The sequence below is a fragment of the Megascapheus bottae genome, chromosome 10 (genome assembly GCF_031878675.1).
Source record: "Megascapheus bottae isolate mThoBot1 chromosome 10, mThoBot2.hap1, whole genome shotgun sequence".
In the NCBI taxonomy this organism is placed as follows: Eukaryota; Metazoa; Chordata; class Mammalia; order Rodentia; family Geomyidae; genus Megascapheus; species Megascapheus bottae.
Genome location: NC_143518.1, coordinates 56,550,296 through 56,568,462, shown reverse-complemented (window position 1 = coordinate 56,568,462; position 18,167 = coordinate 56,550,296). Strand labels below are relative to the sequence as shown.

The window sequence follows — 18,167 nt, the reverse complement described above, 5'->3', positions numbered from 1 at the left end:
TTTTTTAAAGAAGGGTTGCCAACTTACAGATCAGCTGTAGCTTTTGAAAATGAAAATGCCTTGAAGACTGAACACTTGCCTCTTGAAGACCCCTGCTAGTGGAAATGCTATGAGTGTCATTTCAAAAGTAAGCCAGGCATCCTGGCTCACACCTGTAAGTCTCGTTTCTTAGGAGGCAGAGATCTAAAGTCCAGTTCAAAGCCTGCTCAGGTAGATCAATCTGAGAGATTTACCTTCAACTTACCTGAGAAAAAGTTGAAAGCGGGGGTGGGACTCAAGTGGTGGTGCACCAGCCTTGAGTGAATAAGAAAGGTTCCAGGCCTGAGTTCAAACGCATTCTAGGGAACACACACACACACACACACACACACACACACACACACACACACACTATTTTTTTTTTAAATCGGTGCTGATGAAAGTGTGGATCAGTTGCTCAAGTGATAGAGTGCTAGCCTTGAGCAAAGAAGCTTGGGGGCAGCGTTCAAGCCCCAAGTTCAAGTTCTAGGACACACACACACACACCAGTGTTGAAATGCTCAAGTTGAGTAATGTAACAAATTGTGTGTTTAACTCTACAAGCAAGCTACGCATGGGGAGGCATATATGTAATCCCTGCTACTTGGGAGGCAAAGTTTATCCCAAGAAAAAACACAGACCCTATCCAAAAAACAAAAGCGAAAGAGCCAGGTTAGTGGCTCACTTTTGGAATTCCAGAGAGGCTGAGACCAGAGAGTGGTGGTGGCGGGAAGTCAGCCCAGACAGAAAATTCCATGGAACTCCACCTCAATGAACGAAGAGCCAGGATGGAAGCATGGCATTAGAGCCTAAGAGTTGGGCGGGGAGTTTGGCCTAGTGGTAGAGTGCTTGCCTAGCAGGCACAAAGACCTGGGTTCGATTCCTTGGTACCACATACATAGAAAAAAAAGCCAGAAGTGGTGCTGAGGCTCAAGTGGTAGAGCTCTAGCCTTGAGAAAAATCCAAGGACAGTGCTCAGGCCCTGAGCTCAAGCCCAGGACTGGCAAAACAAAAAAAAAGAAGCTAAGAGTTTAATTAATTAAAGTACACACACACACACACACACACACACACACACACAAATCTAATTTGGACCCCCATCTTAAGTATCACCCATTTTAATTACCAACATGTACAGAAATAAAATAAAATAAAACTTAGTGATTGGAGTTCAGCCATCCAAAACACCTAACTCTAGTGAAATGAAAACCTTCTGCTAGGGGATCTGCTATTGAATGAGCGGTACTTTTTTTGCCAGTCCTGGGGCTTGAACTCAGGGCCTGGACACTGTCCTTGAACTTTCTCAAGGCTAGAGCTCTACCACTTGAGCCACAGCACCACTTTCAGCTTTTTGTGTGTATGTGGTACCAAGGAATGAGACCCGGGGCTTTGTGCATGCTAGGCAAGCACTCTACCACGAGGCCACACTCCCAGCCCAAGCAGTACTTTTTAAATAAAGGTGTTCTAGCCCATGGCATGGCATGAAATGAGAGAGGAAGAACGGACTGTGTCACTTCCACTAAGGGGAAAAGAGCCTGTGAAGCAGAAGGACTGGGCTTTAATCCTGACCCTGCTTTCCCTTTGCTGTGTCAGCTCAGTCTTTCCGGGTGTGACCCTGTTTCCATTCTTGCTTTCATGTCTAACTGCCATTAATAACCAGAGGAAACTGGTTTAATGGAGTTTCTCCTTCATGCCTTTTCCTCCCCTGGAACATAACACAGTTGCCCATGCATTAAACACCACTGCATGCACAGACAGGCTGTTTGTATCTGCCACAAAGACAAATTGCTCCACACTTTAGAGTGCAAGACATGTTTCTTTTCTAAATCAGACCCAGCCTTGAACTAGCTTTAACCCAGTTTGTGAGAGCATCTTGCCTCCTACCCTTGGATGCTATCCCATCATTCAGGGAACAAGCACAGATTTTGCTGCATCAGGCACTGTTGTATGCACAACACTTCTCCTCATGGAGAAGAGAGGAATATTTAGCAAGCTGAAGGGTGAGAAAGGCCAGGGGGAAAAGGAAGGTGGAGTAAAGGGGATAGAGAGGGCAAGATATAAGACATTCAAGAAGAGGTCTGGAGAGATAATGAGAATGAGTGAGGTGAGGGCGGGGCCTCCAGGCACAGGGCACAGAAAGCACAGAGGCCCTAAGGCAGGAGGCCCTGCAAGGACTCACAAAGTAGGGGAGTGAAAAGGATAAACTCAGAAGCTGGAAGCCATGCAGAGCTTGGCATTCATGAGATAGGAAGTCATTGGAGGATTTTTAACTGAGGCTGCCATGATCTAGCTTATGGTTGAACAGGGCCATTCTACCTGTGTGTGACCGGGAATCTAAGGGGAAACAGAGGGCCAATGCAGCTTCCGTGCACATGCCCCAGGTGGAACTCTCCTTCTGGTAAAGGGGTACAGGTATATTCAAGCCCCATTGCTGTACTCTTGTCCTGGGACACACAAGACACCAAAAAAGAATGTGCTGACTCAAAAAGATAAATAAAAAAAAAAATCACCTTGGAGGATGATTGGAGCACTGTGATGAGTGAGACACTCCCCCCACTCCAGTGTTCTCTACCTGAAAGGCACACTTCGGCCTCTCCCCTGTCCTAGCCTCCCACTGCCTTTCTGCCAGGACCCTGGGATCAGCTCGGGAGAAAAGCAGCCCAGCCCACTTCCAGTGAGGACCAAGGCAAGTCCTGGGACTGTGAGCAGACATTTACTCTTCTGGGTACATCTTCTTCCCAAGCATCAGGGCTCTGAGATTTTTGTGGATGGCGGATCTCAGGGAACCTGGGGGAGGCTGCCATGTGGAGACCCGGGATGACTGAGGAAGCCAACCCCTGGTCTGCTCCAGGAGCACCTTAAGGAAAGAATTTCTTTGTGTATCAGCAACATCCACCCACTTCTTCCTCCCATTAGAGCTGAGTCTAAAGTGAGAGCAGACACTTCACCTAGCCTGATTCCAGATACCCAGCCCGCATTCTACCCGAGAATCGGACACTGTTGGTGCACACCTGATATCCTAGCTGCTCAAGAGGCTGAAATCTGAGCATCGTGGTTCAAAGCCAGCCTGGGCAAGAAAGTTTGTAAGACTCTTATCACCAGTTAAACCCCAAAAAGCCCAAAGTAAAGCAGTGGCTCAAGTGGTAGGGTGCTAAGCTTGGGTAGGTATAAAAGCTCAGGGATAGACCTGAATGTTCAAGTCTCAAGACTGGCACACACACACACCACAACACACAAACAAGGGTGGAGTGGAGACAGGAGTCAGAGAAGGGAGAGGAATGTTCTGTCCTGACCCTGCTCTCTCACGTCTTTCAATTTCTGCTGCCTCTAGTCTGGTTCAGACTTGTCTGGACTGGAGAGGCCTCACTGCTCCAGAAAAACAAAATGTCTCCATTAAGACTTCCATGTCTTCCTACTTTCATGTCAACCGCCAGACTTTCAAAAGAAATCTGGTTAGGGTTGTCCTTCACACAGGTTTGAGTTCTGTTTATTTATTTGTCCCCCAGAAGTGCAAGAGCTTCTGTGAAACCTGGGCTGTAAGACCAGCAGTCCCAGGAGCTGGATTTCCTGCCTTTTATCCCGATGGAGGATGAGTGGGCAGGAAAGCATAGCCCCTGCCTTCGTCCCCACTGTTCAACCCTACACAAGCTTCCATCACAAATTCTCAGCCAGTACCCCTAAGAGAACTTCTCAGAGGGCCCCTCAGCTCTGCCCAGGCTAGGCTCTGCCCAGGTGCCAGAGACACCACATGTGAAACTCAGTCTCACAAATGTGAATAGAACTATGCCCAACCCTACGGGGACACAAAAAAGTCTAGATCTCCAGAGAGGGAGGCTCACAGACAGATGACCAGTGGACCACATTTTCCTTGTAATAACAATGCTGCGGGGCTGGGAGTTTGGCCTAGTGGTAGAGTGCTTGCCTAGCATTCACGAAGACCCAGGTTCGATTCATCGGTACCACATACATAGAAAAGGCAGAACTGGTGCTGTGGCTCAAGTGGTAGAGCACTAACCTTGAGGAAAACCCAAGGACAGTGCTCAGGCCCTGCGTTCAGTCCCCAGAACTGACAAAACAACAACTACTACAACAACAAATGCTGCTTTAAAAAAAAAAAGAAAGAAAAGAAAAGACAGTTGAATATTTGTAACAATCTAAGCAGTGAGACTCCAAAGGAGAAGTAGAGCTCAAGTGGTAGAGCATGAGCACAAAACTGAGGGATAGCAGGGGTGGGGTGGGGGGAAGGAAATGGGGACCAAGACATGAGAAAGGGTTTCAATGTATATGAAGTAATGCACCCTCTATCTGGTGAATATAATGTAACCCTTCTGTTAATTACAATAAAAAATATATATGGAAAAAAAGTTAAAAAAAAAAAACCCTGAGAGATAGCACCCAGGCCCTGAGCTCAAGCTCCAGGACTTGCACACACATATACATACAGTGCATATATATTTAATGATGACATATAATTCTTACAAAATTTTAAGACTTCAAAGAAAAATTTAACAAATCTCAAGATCTAGAATGCAGAAATGGGCAGCATTAAATTATAAAAATGTAATTTTATTGGAATTTGATTAGAGAAAAGCTGCTGATAAAATAGTGGAATTTGTGCAAAAGACCAAAATACAAAACAACCATCACCTGCATCTGCGTGGAATGCAGAGAAACTGCAAGTAGCCAGTCAGCAGAACTGGCTCCCATGCCTGTGGGCTGAAGCAGCCCCACCTGTTTCATGAACCAATCCAGTGCCTGGCATCCACAGTGGGAGATCTTCCAGAAATAGATGAGGTGTGTTTTTGTTTAGGTGGTTGAGCCACACTTCCACTTGCGGCTTTTTGCTGGTAAGTTGAAGAATCTCTTGGAAGTGTGGTTCTCCCTACTTTTCCCTCCCGGTGCCTTCCAGGTTCCTAGCTCACATACCATTCCTGTGCGTCCAGTGGCTCTGATGGTGCTGGGGTACAGCTCAGTGGTAGAACACTTGCCTGGTAAGCGCAAGGCCAAGGTTCCATCCCCAGCACCACAGGAAAACTTGGAATTCAGTGATGCAGAACACCAGCACTGACTTCCAGTCATTGGTACAAGGGAGCTCATTAGTTCTTACTCAGACCTCATCCAAAGGAGATGTGGACAAAAGAGATTCCCCTTCCAGGCCTAGAACCAGCTACCACTGAACGCTCTGTATTTCCTGCTGGGTCGGACTCTTGGGAGAGCCACAGGCCCAATGTGGTCTTGGAAGGCTGGGTTCGGTGACTGAGGATCCCAAATGTGCAGTTGGAAGAGATGGGAGAAAGGCCCAAATGACCTGGGTCCTGTGCCATTTCTCCATTTACCTGCCTGGGAAAAGTGCAGTCAAAGAGGCTATGTCACACACACACACACACACACACACACACACACACACACACACCCCAGTATTGGGACTTGAACTCAAGGCCACACTCTCACTTGGCTTTTTCACTCACAGCTGACTGTCTAGCACTTGAACTATATGTCCATTGCCAGCTTTTTGCCCATTAATTGGAGGTGAGAGTTCTATAAACTTTTCTGCCGGGGCTGGCTTTGAACCTTGATCCTCAGACCACAGCTTCCTGAGTAGCTAGGGTAACAAGCACCCAGCTGTGCATCCTCTTGAAAGGATGAGTGAGCCATTCTCACTGGACTCTCTCAGCGGCAGAGTATTTCAGAAAATGAGCAAGGGCTAAAGAGGAGTTAGAGAGGCAGAGGATCTCCATCAAGCTCAAGGAAATGATCCATTTTAGAGCCTGTCCCAGAGCCAGGCACTGGTGGCGCACATTGTAATCCTAGCTACTCAGGAACTGGGTATCAGACCTAAGGACCATGATTCAAAGTCAGCCAGGGAAGGAAAGGCTGAGAGATTCGCATCTCCAATTGACCATTTAAAAACTTAAGGGGCCGGGAGTTTGGCCTAGTGGTAGAGTGCTTGCCTAGCATGCACAAAGACCCAGGTTCAATTCCTTGGTACCCCACATACATAGCAAAAGACCGGAAGTGGTGCTGAGGCTCAAGTGGTAGAGTGCTAGCCTTGAGAAAACCCAAGGACAGTGCTCAAGCCCTGAGCCCAAGCCAGGACTGGCAAAAAAAAAAACAAAAACAAAAACAAAAAAACTTAAGTGAGAGAGTGTCAGTCCTCATCAAAAGAGCTAAAGGCCCTGAGTTTAAGCAACAGTGCTGGCATTAAAAAAAAAAAAAAAAAAGGCAAAGGAAAGGCTTGTCCCAAGGCCAGGCAAAGCATTATATACCTATAATCCCAACAACTCAAGAGATGGAGAATTATGGACGATCATGATCCAGGGCCAAGAAAAAAGCATCAGACTCTAAAAAGAAAACTAGAGGGCCGGGAGAATGGCTCAAATGGCAAAGTGCCTGCCTAACAAGTGCAAGGGCCTGGTTCCAAGCCCAGTACCACTACAAAAAATAAATATAAAGTACAAAATAAATGAAGCCAGGTTTGGTGGCTTACACCTGTAATCCTAGCTACTCAGATCTGAGGATCACAGTTAAAAGCCAGCCCGGGCACTAAAGTCTATAAGACTCTTATCTCCAATTAACCACCAGAAAACTGGAAATGGCACTGTGGCTCAAGGCTCAAGGGATAGGGCAGTAGCCTTGAGCTCAGGGACAACTCCCAGGCCCAGAGTTAAAGAAAAATGAATAAATGAATCAATTAAAAATGTATCCTTTCTGTATCCCCCACCTACTGAGATCTGCAGTTTTCTCAAAAAAAAAAATCTTCTAGTGATCTTTAGAAAACAATTAATAAAAAATTATTACATCTCTAATTGTCCTGGGAAGCTGGGGTGAGGAACCAACTCCACCCACCCACACACCCCATTTTGATCACATGCACTGACCACACTGACCACAGCACCTGTGCATCCCCAAAAGGCAAGGTGGCACACAGGCTCTTTCTATCTAACAAGCCAAGCTGCATTTCCTGTGCCCCCAGGTTTCTTTAGCATCTTGATGCAGTTGCTTCCTGTCCCTGACTCTATGTTTCCATTCTGCCAGAGTGGTTTTCTGTTTTCGCTGTGCTCCGGAGGTTGAAGGCAGAAGTTTCTCACGGAGCCTCCTGGCAGCTTCTCTCTCTGGGGCCCTCTTCTTTCCATCAGAGGCAGAGACCAGAGATCCCCCCACCAAGTTGCCTCACGTTGGAGCTCCAGTGCCCGGATGAGAGCTCACGGCCCCCAGTGGGCATTGCGGCATCCTAAGGTAGAGCCAAACGCAAGGGACCTCTATCTCCACCCAACTCAGCTCGATGTTTCAAGAAGAGGACACAAGGTAGGGAGTTTCAAAGAAAGAAAGTTCTATAAAGAAAGCTTAGAAATGCTAGAAAGACAAACCAAAGGGATCTGTTTTCTTGTTTGTTTGTCTTGGTTTGTTTTTTTTTGTTGTTGTTTGTTTTTTTTTTAGGGCCTTTGGTGACCATTTAGGAGGAATGAATTTTGTGAGTGGAAAACGGTGGCTTGGCAGAAAGACATGAAGATCAGGAAGATTTCTGTCATTCCTGAGTTATATTCCCTTAAATGACAACAAAAAAGTGTTTCATGCCAAACCCAAATCAATTTGTCTTTTCTCTTCAAGCAATACAGGAAGAGCCAAGAAAAGTGGCCTCTCGCTGGTTATGATCTTGAAAAGGCGTAGTTCCTGAAGTCAAAGGGAGCCGCATCTCAGAGGATTCCTTGTGATGGCCGCCTCCCCCACCTCTGCAGCTACAAGGAAGACCTCAGAGCCCAGCACCCCTCCAGTGACCCTCGGCAGCCTGGAAGGGTGAGTGATTTGAAATGATGAACTCCACTTGCCCTGATGTAGACAGATCATCCGGCTTCAGCCCCAAGAGCTTCTAACCCCGCAGTGCTGCTGCCCCTTACATCCAGGCTCTGGTCCGCTAGGACCATCAAAGGGTAGGCATTTGCCTGTTACTACAGGCAAAGAAAGGAGGAAAGAAAGGAGATGTGGAGGAAGGTTGGATTTCTCTCCTTTCAGATGTTCTGATCTTCTCTGTCTCTAGTCTTTGCTAAAACTGGTGCCCCCCCCCCCAGCATAGAAACAAAAAGCCCGCAATGTATGTGAAGTAATGCACCTTCTATCTGGCGGATGTAATGTAACCCTTCTATTAATTACAATAAAAAATATATGAAAAAAAAAGAAACAAAAAGCCCAGTTTCCCAAGGATATGTGTTTTTGATCCTAAAGCCTTGCCACTTAGGGAAAGTATGATAATAAATGTAATAAAAGTATGTCTTTAGGACATAAAAATCTCACAGAAATCACAATGCAAATAATTAGGACTACAAATTCACTGCTACTGTTTTTAATTTCATACAAACAAAAGCAAAAAGTCCCTTGGGAGTTCAAACTTTACAAACACTGGTAGGTGTTTTATTTCAGTCTTGAAATAAAATATAGGGTCTGGGAGTGTATGCTAGCATGCACAAAGACCTGGGTTCAATTCCTCAGTACCACCCACATACATAGAAAAAGCCAGAAGTGGTGCTGTGGCTCAAGTGGTAGACCTCTAGTCTTGACAAGCCCAAGGAGAGTGCTCAGGCCCTGAGTTCAAGCCCCAATAGTGGTAAAAAAAAATAGCAAATAAAATAAAACATAAATGATGCTGGAAGTGGGTGTCTCATGGCTAGGATTACATCTCAGGAGGCTGAGATATCAGGGTTGTGCTTCAAAGTCAGCCTGAGCAGGAAAGTCCATGAGACTCATCTCCAATTAATCACCAGAAAACTGGAAGTGGAGCTGTGATTCATGTGGTAACTGATACTCTGAGCTAAGGGAGAACACAAGGCCCTGAGCTCGAGCCCTACTACTGCACAACTAACCAGTCAATGGATTGATTGATCAAGCAAGCAAGCAAGCAGTGGTTCATGAAAGATGCCTATGTGCTGATTGCTTGGAAGTGTATGAAAAATAGCAGTCATGAATGACCCCTATGATGGTTTTTACAATGCCAGTAGATGATGAGAAATTCCAGAGAAGCCACCATAGTTCAGTTTCAGTTAGATAGCCTAGTCGACATATAGAATAGAAAGTTGTATAAATAAGCCTGAGGGAAAGCAAAAGCCTTCCCTCACAGATGACCTGGTTTCAGATCTGTGGAGGTAGCAGGTCATCAAGTGATCCCCGCCCTTATTTCTTCTTCTAAGGGGTACCACTCGATGCATTTCAACACCAAGCAGAGCAGTAATTCCAGCCCTCACCAGGGAATTGCAAGGTAGCTCAGCGCTTGCCTTGGTTGAATTCCACACAACAGTTGAGTGTTGCTTGGAGACCAGCTGGGGTTACTCAAGTTCATGCAAGCTGGACTTTGTCACAGAGCTACACCCTAATTGCAAGTTGACTAATCCTCTCCTCCCAGCAAACCTGGAAGCTGGAAGGAGGGAGGCAGGGCCAGATGGCTTGGACTTGGAGTATGGTGTGGTAGAACAGAAAGAGAAAGAGCTCCTAACTCAGAGTGACCTAGACTCACATCCCATCTCCACCCCTTCCTTCCTGTGCCATCGTGGACATGTAACTTCTCCTTTCTGAATCTCACTCTTGAAATAAGTTCTACATGCAAATCCCTAACACCAGGCAAACAATCAAAAGGAGGAGCTCCCTTCACCCACGTGCAAAGATCACTCTCCATGAAATAACTGTTATTCGGATACATCAACCCTCTTTTCTATCATTTGAGCCACTCCACATTGGCTTCCTTCCTGGAACTCCCATTCCAAATCCTTGGGCTGGAACTCCTGAAGGAAATGTCTTCTCCAGTCCCTCTCCACACTGTCCTACAGTCATCTGAGATGTGACACTCGCTCTTCCTCCCAGAGCTAAAGATCCGAGCAGCAGCATCTTCTCTGGCTTTGTGGGCCTCCTGGCTGTCCTGCTGGTCACCACAACATTCTGCATCCTGTGGAACAGGAACAAGTGGAAGAAACGTGAGTCACTTTTTTTGTCCCCAGTTGAGATGGGGTAATGCACTGGGGACTCCTATGTTCTCACGCCCTTATCTGACCCAGGAATCCTGAACTTCAGTGGCAGTGCAGGTCCTGGTACCACGAGGAAGTCAGGGCTCTGGTGCCCTGGGAACCAGACTCCTCTGGCTGCTTCTGTTCCCTGAGCCTCCTATTGCACTACCTCAAATGGAAATTCTTCTAGCTCACGCCTGAAAAGCGTGTGTGTGTGTGTGTGTGTGTGTGTGTGTGTGTGTGTGTGAGAGAGAGAGAGAGAGAGAGAGAGAAAGAGAGAGAGAGAGAGAGAGAGAGAGAGAGAGAGAGAGAGAGAGAGAGAGAGAGAGAGAGAGAGGGAGGGAGGGAGAGAGAGAGAGAGAGAGGGAGAGAGAGCGCTGCACCTTGGAGATGAGGATGAGTTTCATGGAGTTTCCTGCCCGGGCTGGCTTTGAACTGCAATCTAGGATCTATCTGGCTCTACTAGTCTCTACATTCAGTGTTCTGGTCCTGTCCTGACCCCATCTCTGACTGCCTTTCAGGACAATCTCCTTACCTCCAAGTAAGTGACATACCCTCGCTGACTCTGCCTCGACCCAGACAACGAGCCAAAAATATTTATGACCTCTTACCTCGGCAGCAAGATGATCTAGGTAGGTTTCTCCTTTTGAACTACCGATTCCTAACGTTTAGAATTTCTGCTCCCAGAATGCACCTCTCACCCTCAGAAGCAAGTCTCTGCTCAGCTTCTTGATGGCCTTTCCTTGCTGATAGTGACAAGGCGAAAGGATTAGATAGACTATAGACTATACTCCAGTGTGGGGCTGGAGAGCTCCTAAAGGTAACAGAGGTTCATCTAGACTTGAGGTTTGGTTTCATTTGATGCTTAGGCATCAGAGGAAAGCCAGGTATATCTAGACTGGGGACTATGGCATCACCATTACTGGCAAAGGATAGGGGCAAGTCTTAAGCAGAAGGTGCCAAGGAAGCTTCCAGATCGCAGAGCACAAATACCAGCAAACACTGTACAAACCCAGGTGTCCCACTATGCAGGAATTGTTCAGGATTGAATCACTTGAAGACTGACCAGCTTTCTCTGTCATTTCAGGGAGACATCAGTTAAGAAGTAGCCGTGTGTTCAGTACTGAAAGCCTCCTCTCCAGAAATGCCGACAGCGCTGAGCATATGGTAAAATAGCAGGGGAAAGAGAAGCCCTGGACAGAATGATAGGGCCCCTGGCCGGAGAGCTGGAGGGGATGAATTCCAGACCTCAGATCTAATTTCACATAAATCATGTGTTCAGGCCCACACCCTGCAGCTCCTAGTAATAAACTGGACCTCTCTACAGCCCAGAAAGAAATTTTTAAGAATTTAATTTAGATTAAGAAAATTTAAGAAAAACTGGAGCCACATGCTTAAGAGTTTAAAGAAAGCACATGTATTCAAGTACATAAATGGGTTGTTTTAACAGAGGCATGAGAAAGTGCTTCTTCAAATACGCTGCTCCCTTTGCAGTAATTGCTTCAGGAGCAAACACAAATATTCCAGCAACTCTGCTATGGGTCAAAACACTGAAAAATTCAACTTTAGCAATTACTGCTAGAGCTGTGTCACATCCAGATTCTCCTCAGTACTGGAGAACTCCATGAGCCATTTAACGCCCAAGCTATGGCATACATGCCCTGATGGATTCAGGGTAATATACAAGGAGCAAATCTATTTTGATCATCATGTTGGGAGCTGAGAAGTCCAAAATCAAAGGTAGCTACATCTGGTGGGGGTCTTTTGGCTATATCATAACCTGGTGAGAGAAGGGGGGAGGGAGAGAGAGGAAGACAGAAGGAGAGAGGGAAGAGGGAGAGGGGGAGGAGGGAGAAGGGAGAAAAGGGAAGAGAGAGGAGGAAGGGAGAGGGAGGGAGGGAAGGGGGAGAGAGGGAGGGAAGATCCCACACCTACTTCAGTGATAATTTGGGGAGATTCATTCAAGCCAAAGCAGGTGACTTACCACTGAGATTACAAGAGAAGAGCTACAATAAACAGTAATTGTGTCTTAGGATAGGGCTGTAAAGTCCCAAGTTAAGTCTAGCAGCAGCCTGGTGAAGAGGCCATAGGGGTGGGACAGTTCTGTGAAGATGAGGGTGATGGTTGTCATTGATACATTGCTTCATTTGTTGGTTGGTTGGTTGGTTGGTTGGTTAAAAAAAAAAACAACCCTCATTCTTGCCTGTGGGTGTTACCAGAGATGGAGAGATTTGGGTTCAATTATCTCAGATTACCATGCCTGCTTCCTTCTCCTTTTTCCATTCGTTGGCTCTTTTCCTGCCTGGCAGACTTCCAGGGCTGGCAGACGAGAGTAGCTGAAAGGGAAATAGAAGAAATTCCAATAAGAAAGCTGGGGAGTGTGGCCTAGTGGTATAGTGATTGCCTATCATGCACAAAGACTCAGGTTCGATGCACAGAAAAAGTCAGAAGAGGTATTGTGGCTCAAGTGGTAGAATACTAGCCTTGAGCAAAGAAAGCTGAAGGACAGTGCATAAGCCCTGAGTTCAATACCAGGACTGGCAACAAAATGAAAGAGAGAGAGAGAGAGAGAGAGAGAGAGAGAGAGAGAGAGAGAGAGAGAGAGAGAGAGAGAGAGAAAGGGAGGGAGGGAGGGAGGGTGACAGAGACAGAGACAGAGAGACAGAGACAGAGAGAGAGACAGAGAGAGACAGAGAGAGCACGTGCACACGCACACGCACAGGCAAGCAAGCTGGTTCTATAAGCTGGGTGATAGTGGCTCACATCTGGCTATTCAGACGTGAGATTTGAATATCCAGGCTTAAGAGCAACCCAAGCAGACAAATGGGTGATTTTTTGGTGGTGGTGGTGGTGGTCATGGGACTTGAACTCTGGGCCTGGACCTTGTTCCTGAGCTCTTCAGCTAAAGGCTACCACTCTACCCCTTGAGCCACAGAACCACTTCCAATTTTCTGGTGGTTAATTGGAGATAAGAGTCTTACAGACTTTAGTGCCCAGACTGGTTTTGAAATGCAATCCTTAGATCTCAGCCTCCTGAGTAGTTAGGAGGCATGAGCCACTGTGCTGGGCTATGTGTGATTTTTTTTTTAAATCTTAAATTGACCAGCAAAACTCTGGAAGTGGAGACGTAGTTCAAATGGGAGGATTCTAGCCTCGAACTAAGGGACAGATGCCCAGTCCCTGAATTCAAATTCCTCCCTGTCCCCAAAAAAGAAAGCTAGTTTAGGGGCTCAAGTGATCCCTAAAGAGATTTTGAATTTAGGATTAGGCCTATCTAAACCCATAAACATGGCTTCTTTGAACTCTGCAATGTTTGAAGAACATTTTCAATGCCTAACTTTTTTTTTCCAGTCCTGGGCTTGAGCTCAGGGCCTGAGCACTATCGTTGGACTTTCTCAAGGCTAGAGCTCTACCACTTGAGCCTCGGCACCATTTCTGGCTTTTTTTCTATGTATGTGGTACCGAGGAATTGAACCCAGGTCCTCGTGCATGCTAGGCAAGCACTCTACCACTAGGCTAAACTCCTGGCCCTCAATGCCTAACTTTTAAAGCTGATATTTCACACTGGCAGTCCAAATGTCCAGATTTTTTTGAAAATTCAAAAATTTGGGGAACAGTAGTCTAGCATCTCTAAATGGCAGGAATTACCTGAGTCTGTGTGTGTCAGCTGTCCCTTTCATGATAACAGTGAGCACTATTTTAGTGTTTGCTACGTGCCAATACTATTCTAAACACTTGGTACATATGGAGTGATCCATCTGCTCCTTCTGAGAAACCTTCTTTTAAGACAGGAAACAGAAGTATAGAAAGATCAGGTAATGTGCTCAGACTCATTCAGTACAGAGTGGGAGGCTATGATTTGCAGCCTTGTTTTGAATCTAAGCCTCTACTTTTTTTTTTTTTTTTTGTGGGTCATGGGGCTTGAACTTGGCCTGGGTGCTGTCCCTGAGCTCTTCAGCTCAAGGCTACCACCCTACCCTTGATCCAAGCCCCACTTCCTGTTTTCTAAAGATAAGAGTCTCAGGTTCTTTGGTGCCGGGCTGGCTTTGAACCTTGATCCTCAGATCTAAGCCTCCTGAGTAGATAGGATTGCAGGTGTGAGCCACCACGCCCAGCTTCTATCTTTATTTCTCTGATTGAGTAGCTTTCAAATTAGACCCTCTGATCTCAGCCTCTGAGTACAGATATTACAGGCATGAGCCCACAGTGCCTAGCCTGTGGCTGCTTTTCTTACTTTCCATCCACTTTCACTCATACCCTTCCTGGCCTCCGGAGCCACGTGGTCTGAGACTTTGCTCTAGGGAAGGGAATGAATGAACCGACTCCAGTAGCAATGCCAGGCGAAGGACAGGCTTTGTCTCTACTGCCTTGCCAACCACTCACTTTGTCTTGTTCCTGACAGCTCTCCCAAGAGGATGATGCCCACCAGCTGGACAGAGCCCATACCCACACTGTGGGGTACACAGTGGGTATCTATGACAATGCCACGGTGCCCCAGATGTGTGGACACCTTGCTCCCTCCACATGTTACATCAACATCATAGCCTCCAGGGACAGTTCAAGCATTTCTTCAGAGGAGTCAAATGACTACATTAATGTCACCACTGCAGAAAAGGCTGCTGAGGCCCTCACTTCAGCCAACAGCCTGCCTGAAAATCTATTTACTCTTCCCAGTACCCAGGAGCTGGAGGCTACTGAGGAAAGACGTCCAGGCCATGGGGACACCAGCGACTGCCCTCGTTTGGGGACTCCAATAACTGAAGACAGTGCTTCACTCAACAGTGGAGAAGCGTCCTCTCAGATGTCAGATGACTATGTCAATGTGACAGGCTTAGATCTTGGAGACACCCAGGAGATACAGCCCTGGGTGGCTTTGCAGTGCTGTGGAGAATATGAAAATGTCCCACCAGCAAATCCCAGTGGAAGCCAGCAGCAGGCCGTGGAAAAGGTGTCCTATGCACATGCACACACAAACCACAGAGAGGACCACACAACAGGTCCAGGGACCCACAGCCAACCTGTCACAAGGATATCCCTGTCCTCAGGGTATTATATGGCTTTTCAGCCTCCCACAAAGACTAGCAACAGTCAGATAACAAGTGGGGAAAACTCCCATGACTATGAGAATGTACCAGCTATAGGCTCAGAAAGTGGGAACCAGGAGCATAAAGGAAGGCCCAGGTACCCAGCTGGAAAGCCACATGAGGTGGCATACTCTGCTGGGTCCTTGGCCACTGCAAACTCGAGTGAAAGTTCTTAGCACTCTAATGGACCACTGGCTTCATGGCTTAGGTCAAGAAAAGGCTCAGATGGCTGGAAATTTGGCTTAGTGGTAGAGTGCTTGCCTAGCATGCGTGAAGCCTGTGTTTGATTCCTCAGTACCACGTAAACAGAAAAAGCCAGAAGTGGCACTGTGGTTCAAGGCATAGAGTGCTAACTTTGAGCAAAAGAAGCTCAGGGACAGTGCCCAGGCCCTGAATTAAAACCCCACGACTGGAAAAAAGGGAAAAAGGAATGGAAGGGAGGGAAGGAAGAGAAGGAAAGGAAAGGAAAGGAAAGGTCTTAGAAAAGTAGGAAGCAGATGGGCCACCCCAAAGCAAAGTTTTGGGACACCTAGAATGGCGTTCTTTTTGATCAGAGTCCTTCTTATCTCTCAGATCATCTGGAGAAAGTTTACTACAACCGCTTTGCAGGACTGTTTAGAAGGAGAAAACCCGATAGTAATTAGGACGTAGTGGAAGTATGACATATCCAAAGTAATTCTATTCACAGATACCAGCAAGCTAAATGCAGGTGTGTCCGTGCCAGACAAATTGAAAGGAAATGTTGAGGTGGGGTTGTGATTTCTATCCTGCTACTTGCTAATTTACAACAATGTTACTTTCAAGGGATTGTGTATTTCTAAATGGTTCTGTTTTGGTGTTTCACTAAAACCGAAGTACAGATATATCTATGTCGCAAAGAAATTTTTAAGTGGATATAATACAATGTAAAAATGTGAATGGATTACTATGTACAAAATGTGGATAGATTACAATGTAAAAAATGTGGACAGTTTACAATGTAAGAAAAAAAGTGGATAGATTGCAATGTAAAGACAGAAGACTAAAAAAAAAGATGCTCAGGTTAACTACAAGGAGAGAGCATTCCAGAAGGAATTTCAAATACAAAGGTTTAGAGGCAAATAGGGTCTCCATGTATTTGAGGACCTGAAAGGAGCCATTGTGGCTGTTGTGTGACGAATGATGAAGAATAATGGGGAAAAGAAGAGTTGGCAACCAGGTCAAGCAGTAGTTTTTTTAGGGAGGGGGTGTCAGTCCTGAGGCTTGAACACAGGGACTAATAAACCATTTATGTTTTTTTTGGGTGGGGGTTGTTGTTTCTGTCAATAGTGGGACTTGAACTCAGGGCCTGGGCTCTATCTCTTAGCTTTTTAGCTCAAGGCTAGTACTCTATCACTTGAATCACAGCTCCACTTCTGGCTTTTTTCCCCTTCCAATTTTAATATCTTAGATCAATAGCTTATCAGAACTTATTTGGCAGATCTCTGCCCATTAGGTCCATAAAATCAGAGTATATTTTAAAATGATAATTTACACTTGATAAAATATGGTTTTGTTACCAAAAGTTTAAGGCAACTAAGTTGCATCTTGCAAAAGAATAATTCAGGCAAGAACACAGTGAAGGTGAGGATAGGAAAGTTTATTAGAATTGAAATCTGGAAGAGGACGAGAGCAGGAGGCCCGGGTATGCCAAAGGAAGACAACTCTCCAGCCCATCTCAGCCATTTTGCGCCATCTTCGGGGTCACAGAGATTGATCTTGGGTTACACAGGGAGATGTAGGGTTTTTGAAGATGCCTTTTTGATTGGTAGGCCTCCTTTCCAGATCCTTATAGGGTCATGGTGCCAAATCTTCAATACTTCTTACTTCCTTATTGATTTGTAGCTTCAATCCTACAGGCAGATTTTGGCTTTTCAGGTGGCTTATCCTGCCGTCTGCAAGCTATATTAGGCCTCAGCTCCCTGACTGCCTACTTTCTACTAATTCCAGTCATTTTAACTATCAACTATATAAAGGACTAACTCAGGCCAGGCCTGCATCTTGGAAAGCCATAGGCTATAAAATTCCTAAGCTGTTTGGAAAGCAATCTTAAAAATCCTCAGGTATGCCAGGCGTGGTGGCTCATGCCTGTAATCCTAGCTACTCAGGAGGCTGAGATCTGAGGATCGAGGTTCAGAGTCAGCCTGGGCACTAAAGTCTGTGAGACTCTTATCTCCAATTAACCACCAGAAAACTGGAAGTGGTTCTGTGACTCAAGGGGTAGAGTGGTAGCCTTTAGCTGAAGAGCTCAGGGACAGCACGCAGGCCCAGAGTTCAAGCGCCACGACCCCGACATACACAAATCTTCAGGTGTGGCAGTCAAAAACTGGTTACCTGGAACCTGCTTGTTAGGTCCAGTTGTCATGGTGATCAGAGTATTGTCGTGTAAGGCAGGATGCTGCCAGAATTCTGAAGTTGTGGCTTCTCACTTCCAAAGAAGGTAAAAGCCTACTCGTGAGGAGACCCCTCGGATTGATAGATGCCCAGTCACTGACTAGGGTAAGGAAAGCAAGAGGAAACAAAAGGTGCCTGGATTTTCTTCTCTCTTAGTTATTGTCAGGCATATATTTTCTCAGCAGAAATCTAATCTAGGTAAGTTAGGTCTAATGTTGCCTCCTAGGCAAATTCTGTTCTGTTAATCTAGGAATTTTAGGCTCTTAATATAGCAATGTAATATATATAAAGGGTATGTACTGAGAGTGGGAACAATGAAATTATCTCCTAAGAATGAGGTTAATACAGATTTTAACTTTCTAAACTATGTAGGTCTCTATTATTTATTTTTTTTTAAAGAAAGGTAAAAAAAAAATGGGCTGGGATGCGGCTTAAAAGGTAGAGTGCCTGCCTAACAAGCAGGAGGCTGGAGGTTCAAATTCCACTACTGCAGTAGTAATGAAAATAAGAATTAATAATCCTTTTCTCCTTAAAAAAAAAAGTGAGAACATCCACATTGGAAAACACAGGATATTAACAATGAACTTCATAGGCAACTGCTCGTTCTTTTTCCCCTTTGTGCCCCGCCTCAGGAATTTTTCCACAAGCATGACTTTCCTAACGCACA

General features: G+C 45.9%; 1 protein-coding gene across 1 annotated transcript; it reads left to right on the top strand.

Moving 5' to 3' along the window:
• The first annotated feature begins 7,093 nt into the window (after positions 1 to 7,093).
• Lax1 (lymphocyte transmembrane adaptor 1) lies at positions 7,094 to 16,515 on the top strand. Its single transcript, XM_090341378.1, has 6 exons — positions 7,094 to 7,323; positions 7,627 to 7,812; positions 9,865 to 9,974; positions 10,526 to 10,636; positions 11,092 to 11,171; positions 14,407 to 16,515. Exons 2-6 carry the CDS (start codon positions 7,730 to 7,732, stop codon positions 15,262 to 15,264), a joined length of 1,242 nt encoding a protein of 413 aa, XP_090197504.1. The 5' UTR covers positions 7,094 to 7,323; positions 7,627 to 7,729; the 3' UTR covers positions 15,265 to 16,515.
• The last annotated feature ends 1,652 nt before the right edge of the window (positions 16,516 to 18,167 follow it).

Coding starts and splice junctions, on each gene's coding strand:
- Lax1 (XM_090341378.1), top strand. CDS start 7,730: ATGGCCGCCTCCCCCACCTCTGCAGCTACAAGGAAGACCTCAGAGCCC. Junction 10,637..11,091: donor TCGGCAGCAAGATGATCTAG/GTAGGTTTCTCC, acceptor CTGTCATTTCAG/GGAGACATCAGTTAAGAAGT. Junction 11,172..14,406: donor CCGACAGCGCTGAGCATATG/GTAAAATAGCAG, acceptor TGTTCCTGACAG/CTCTCCCAAGAGGATGATGC.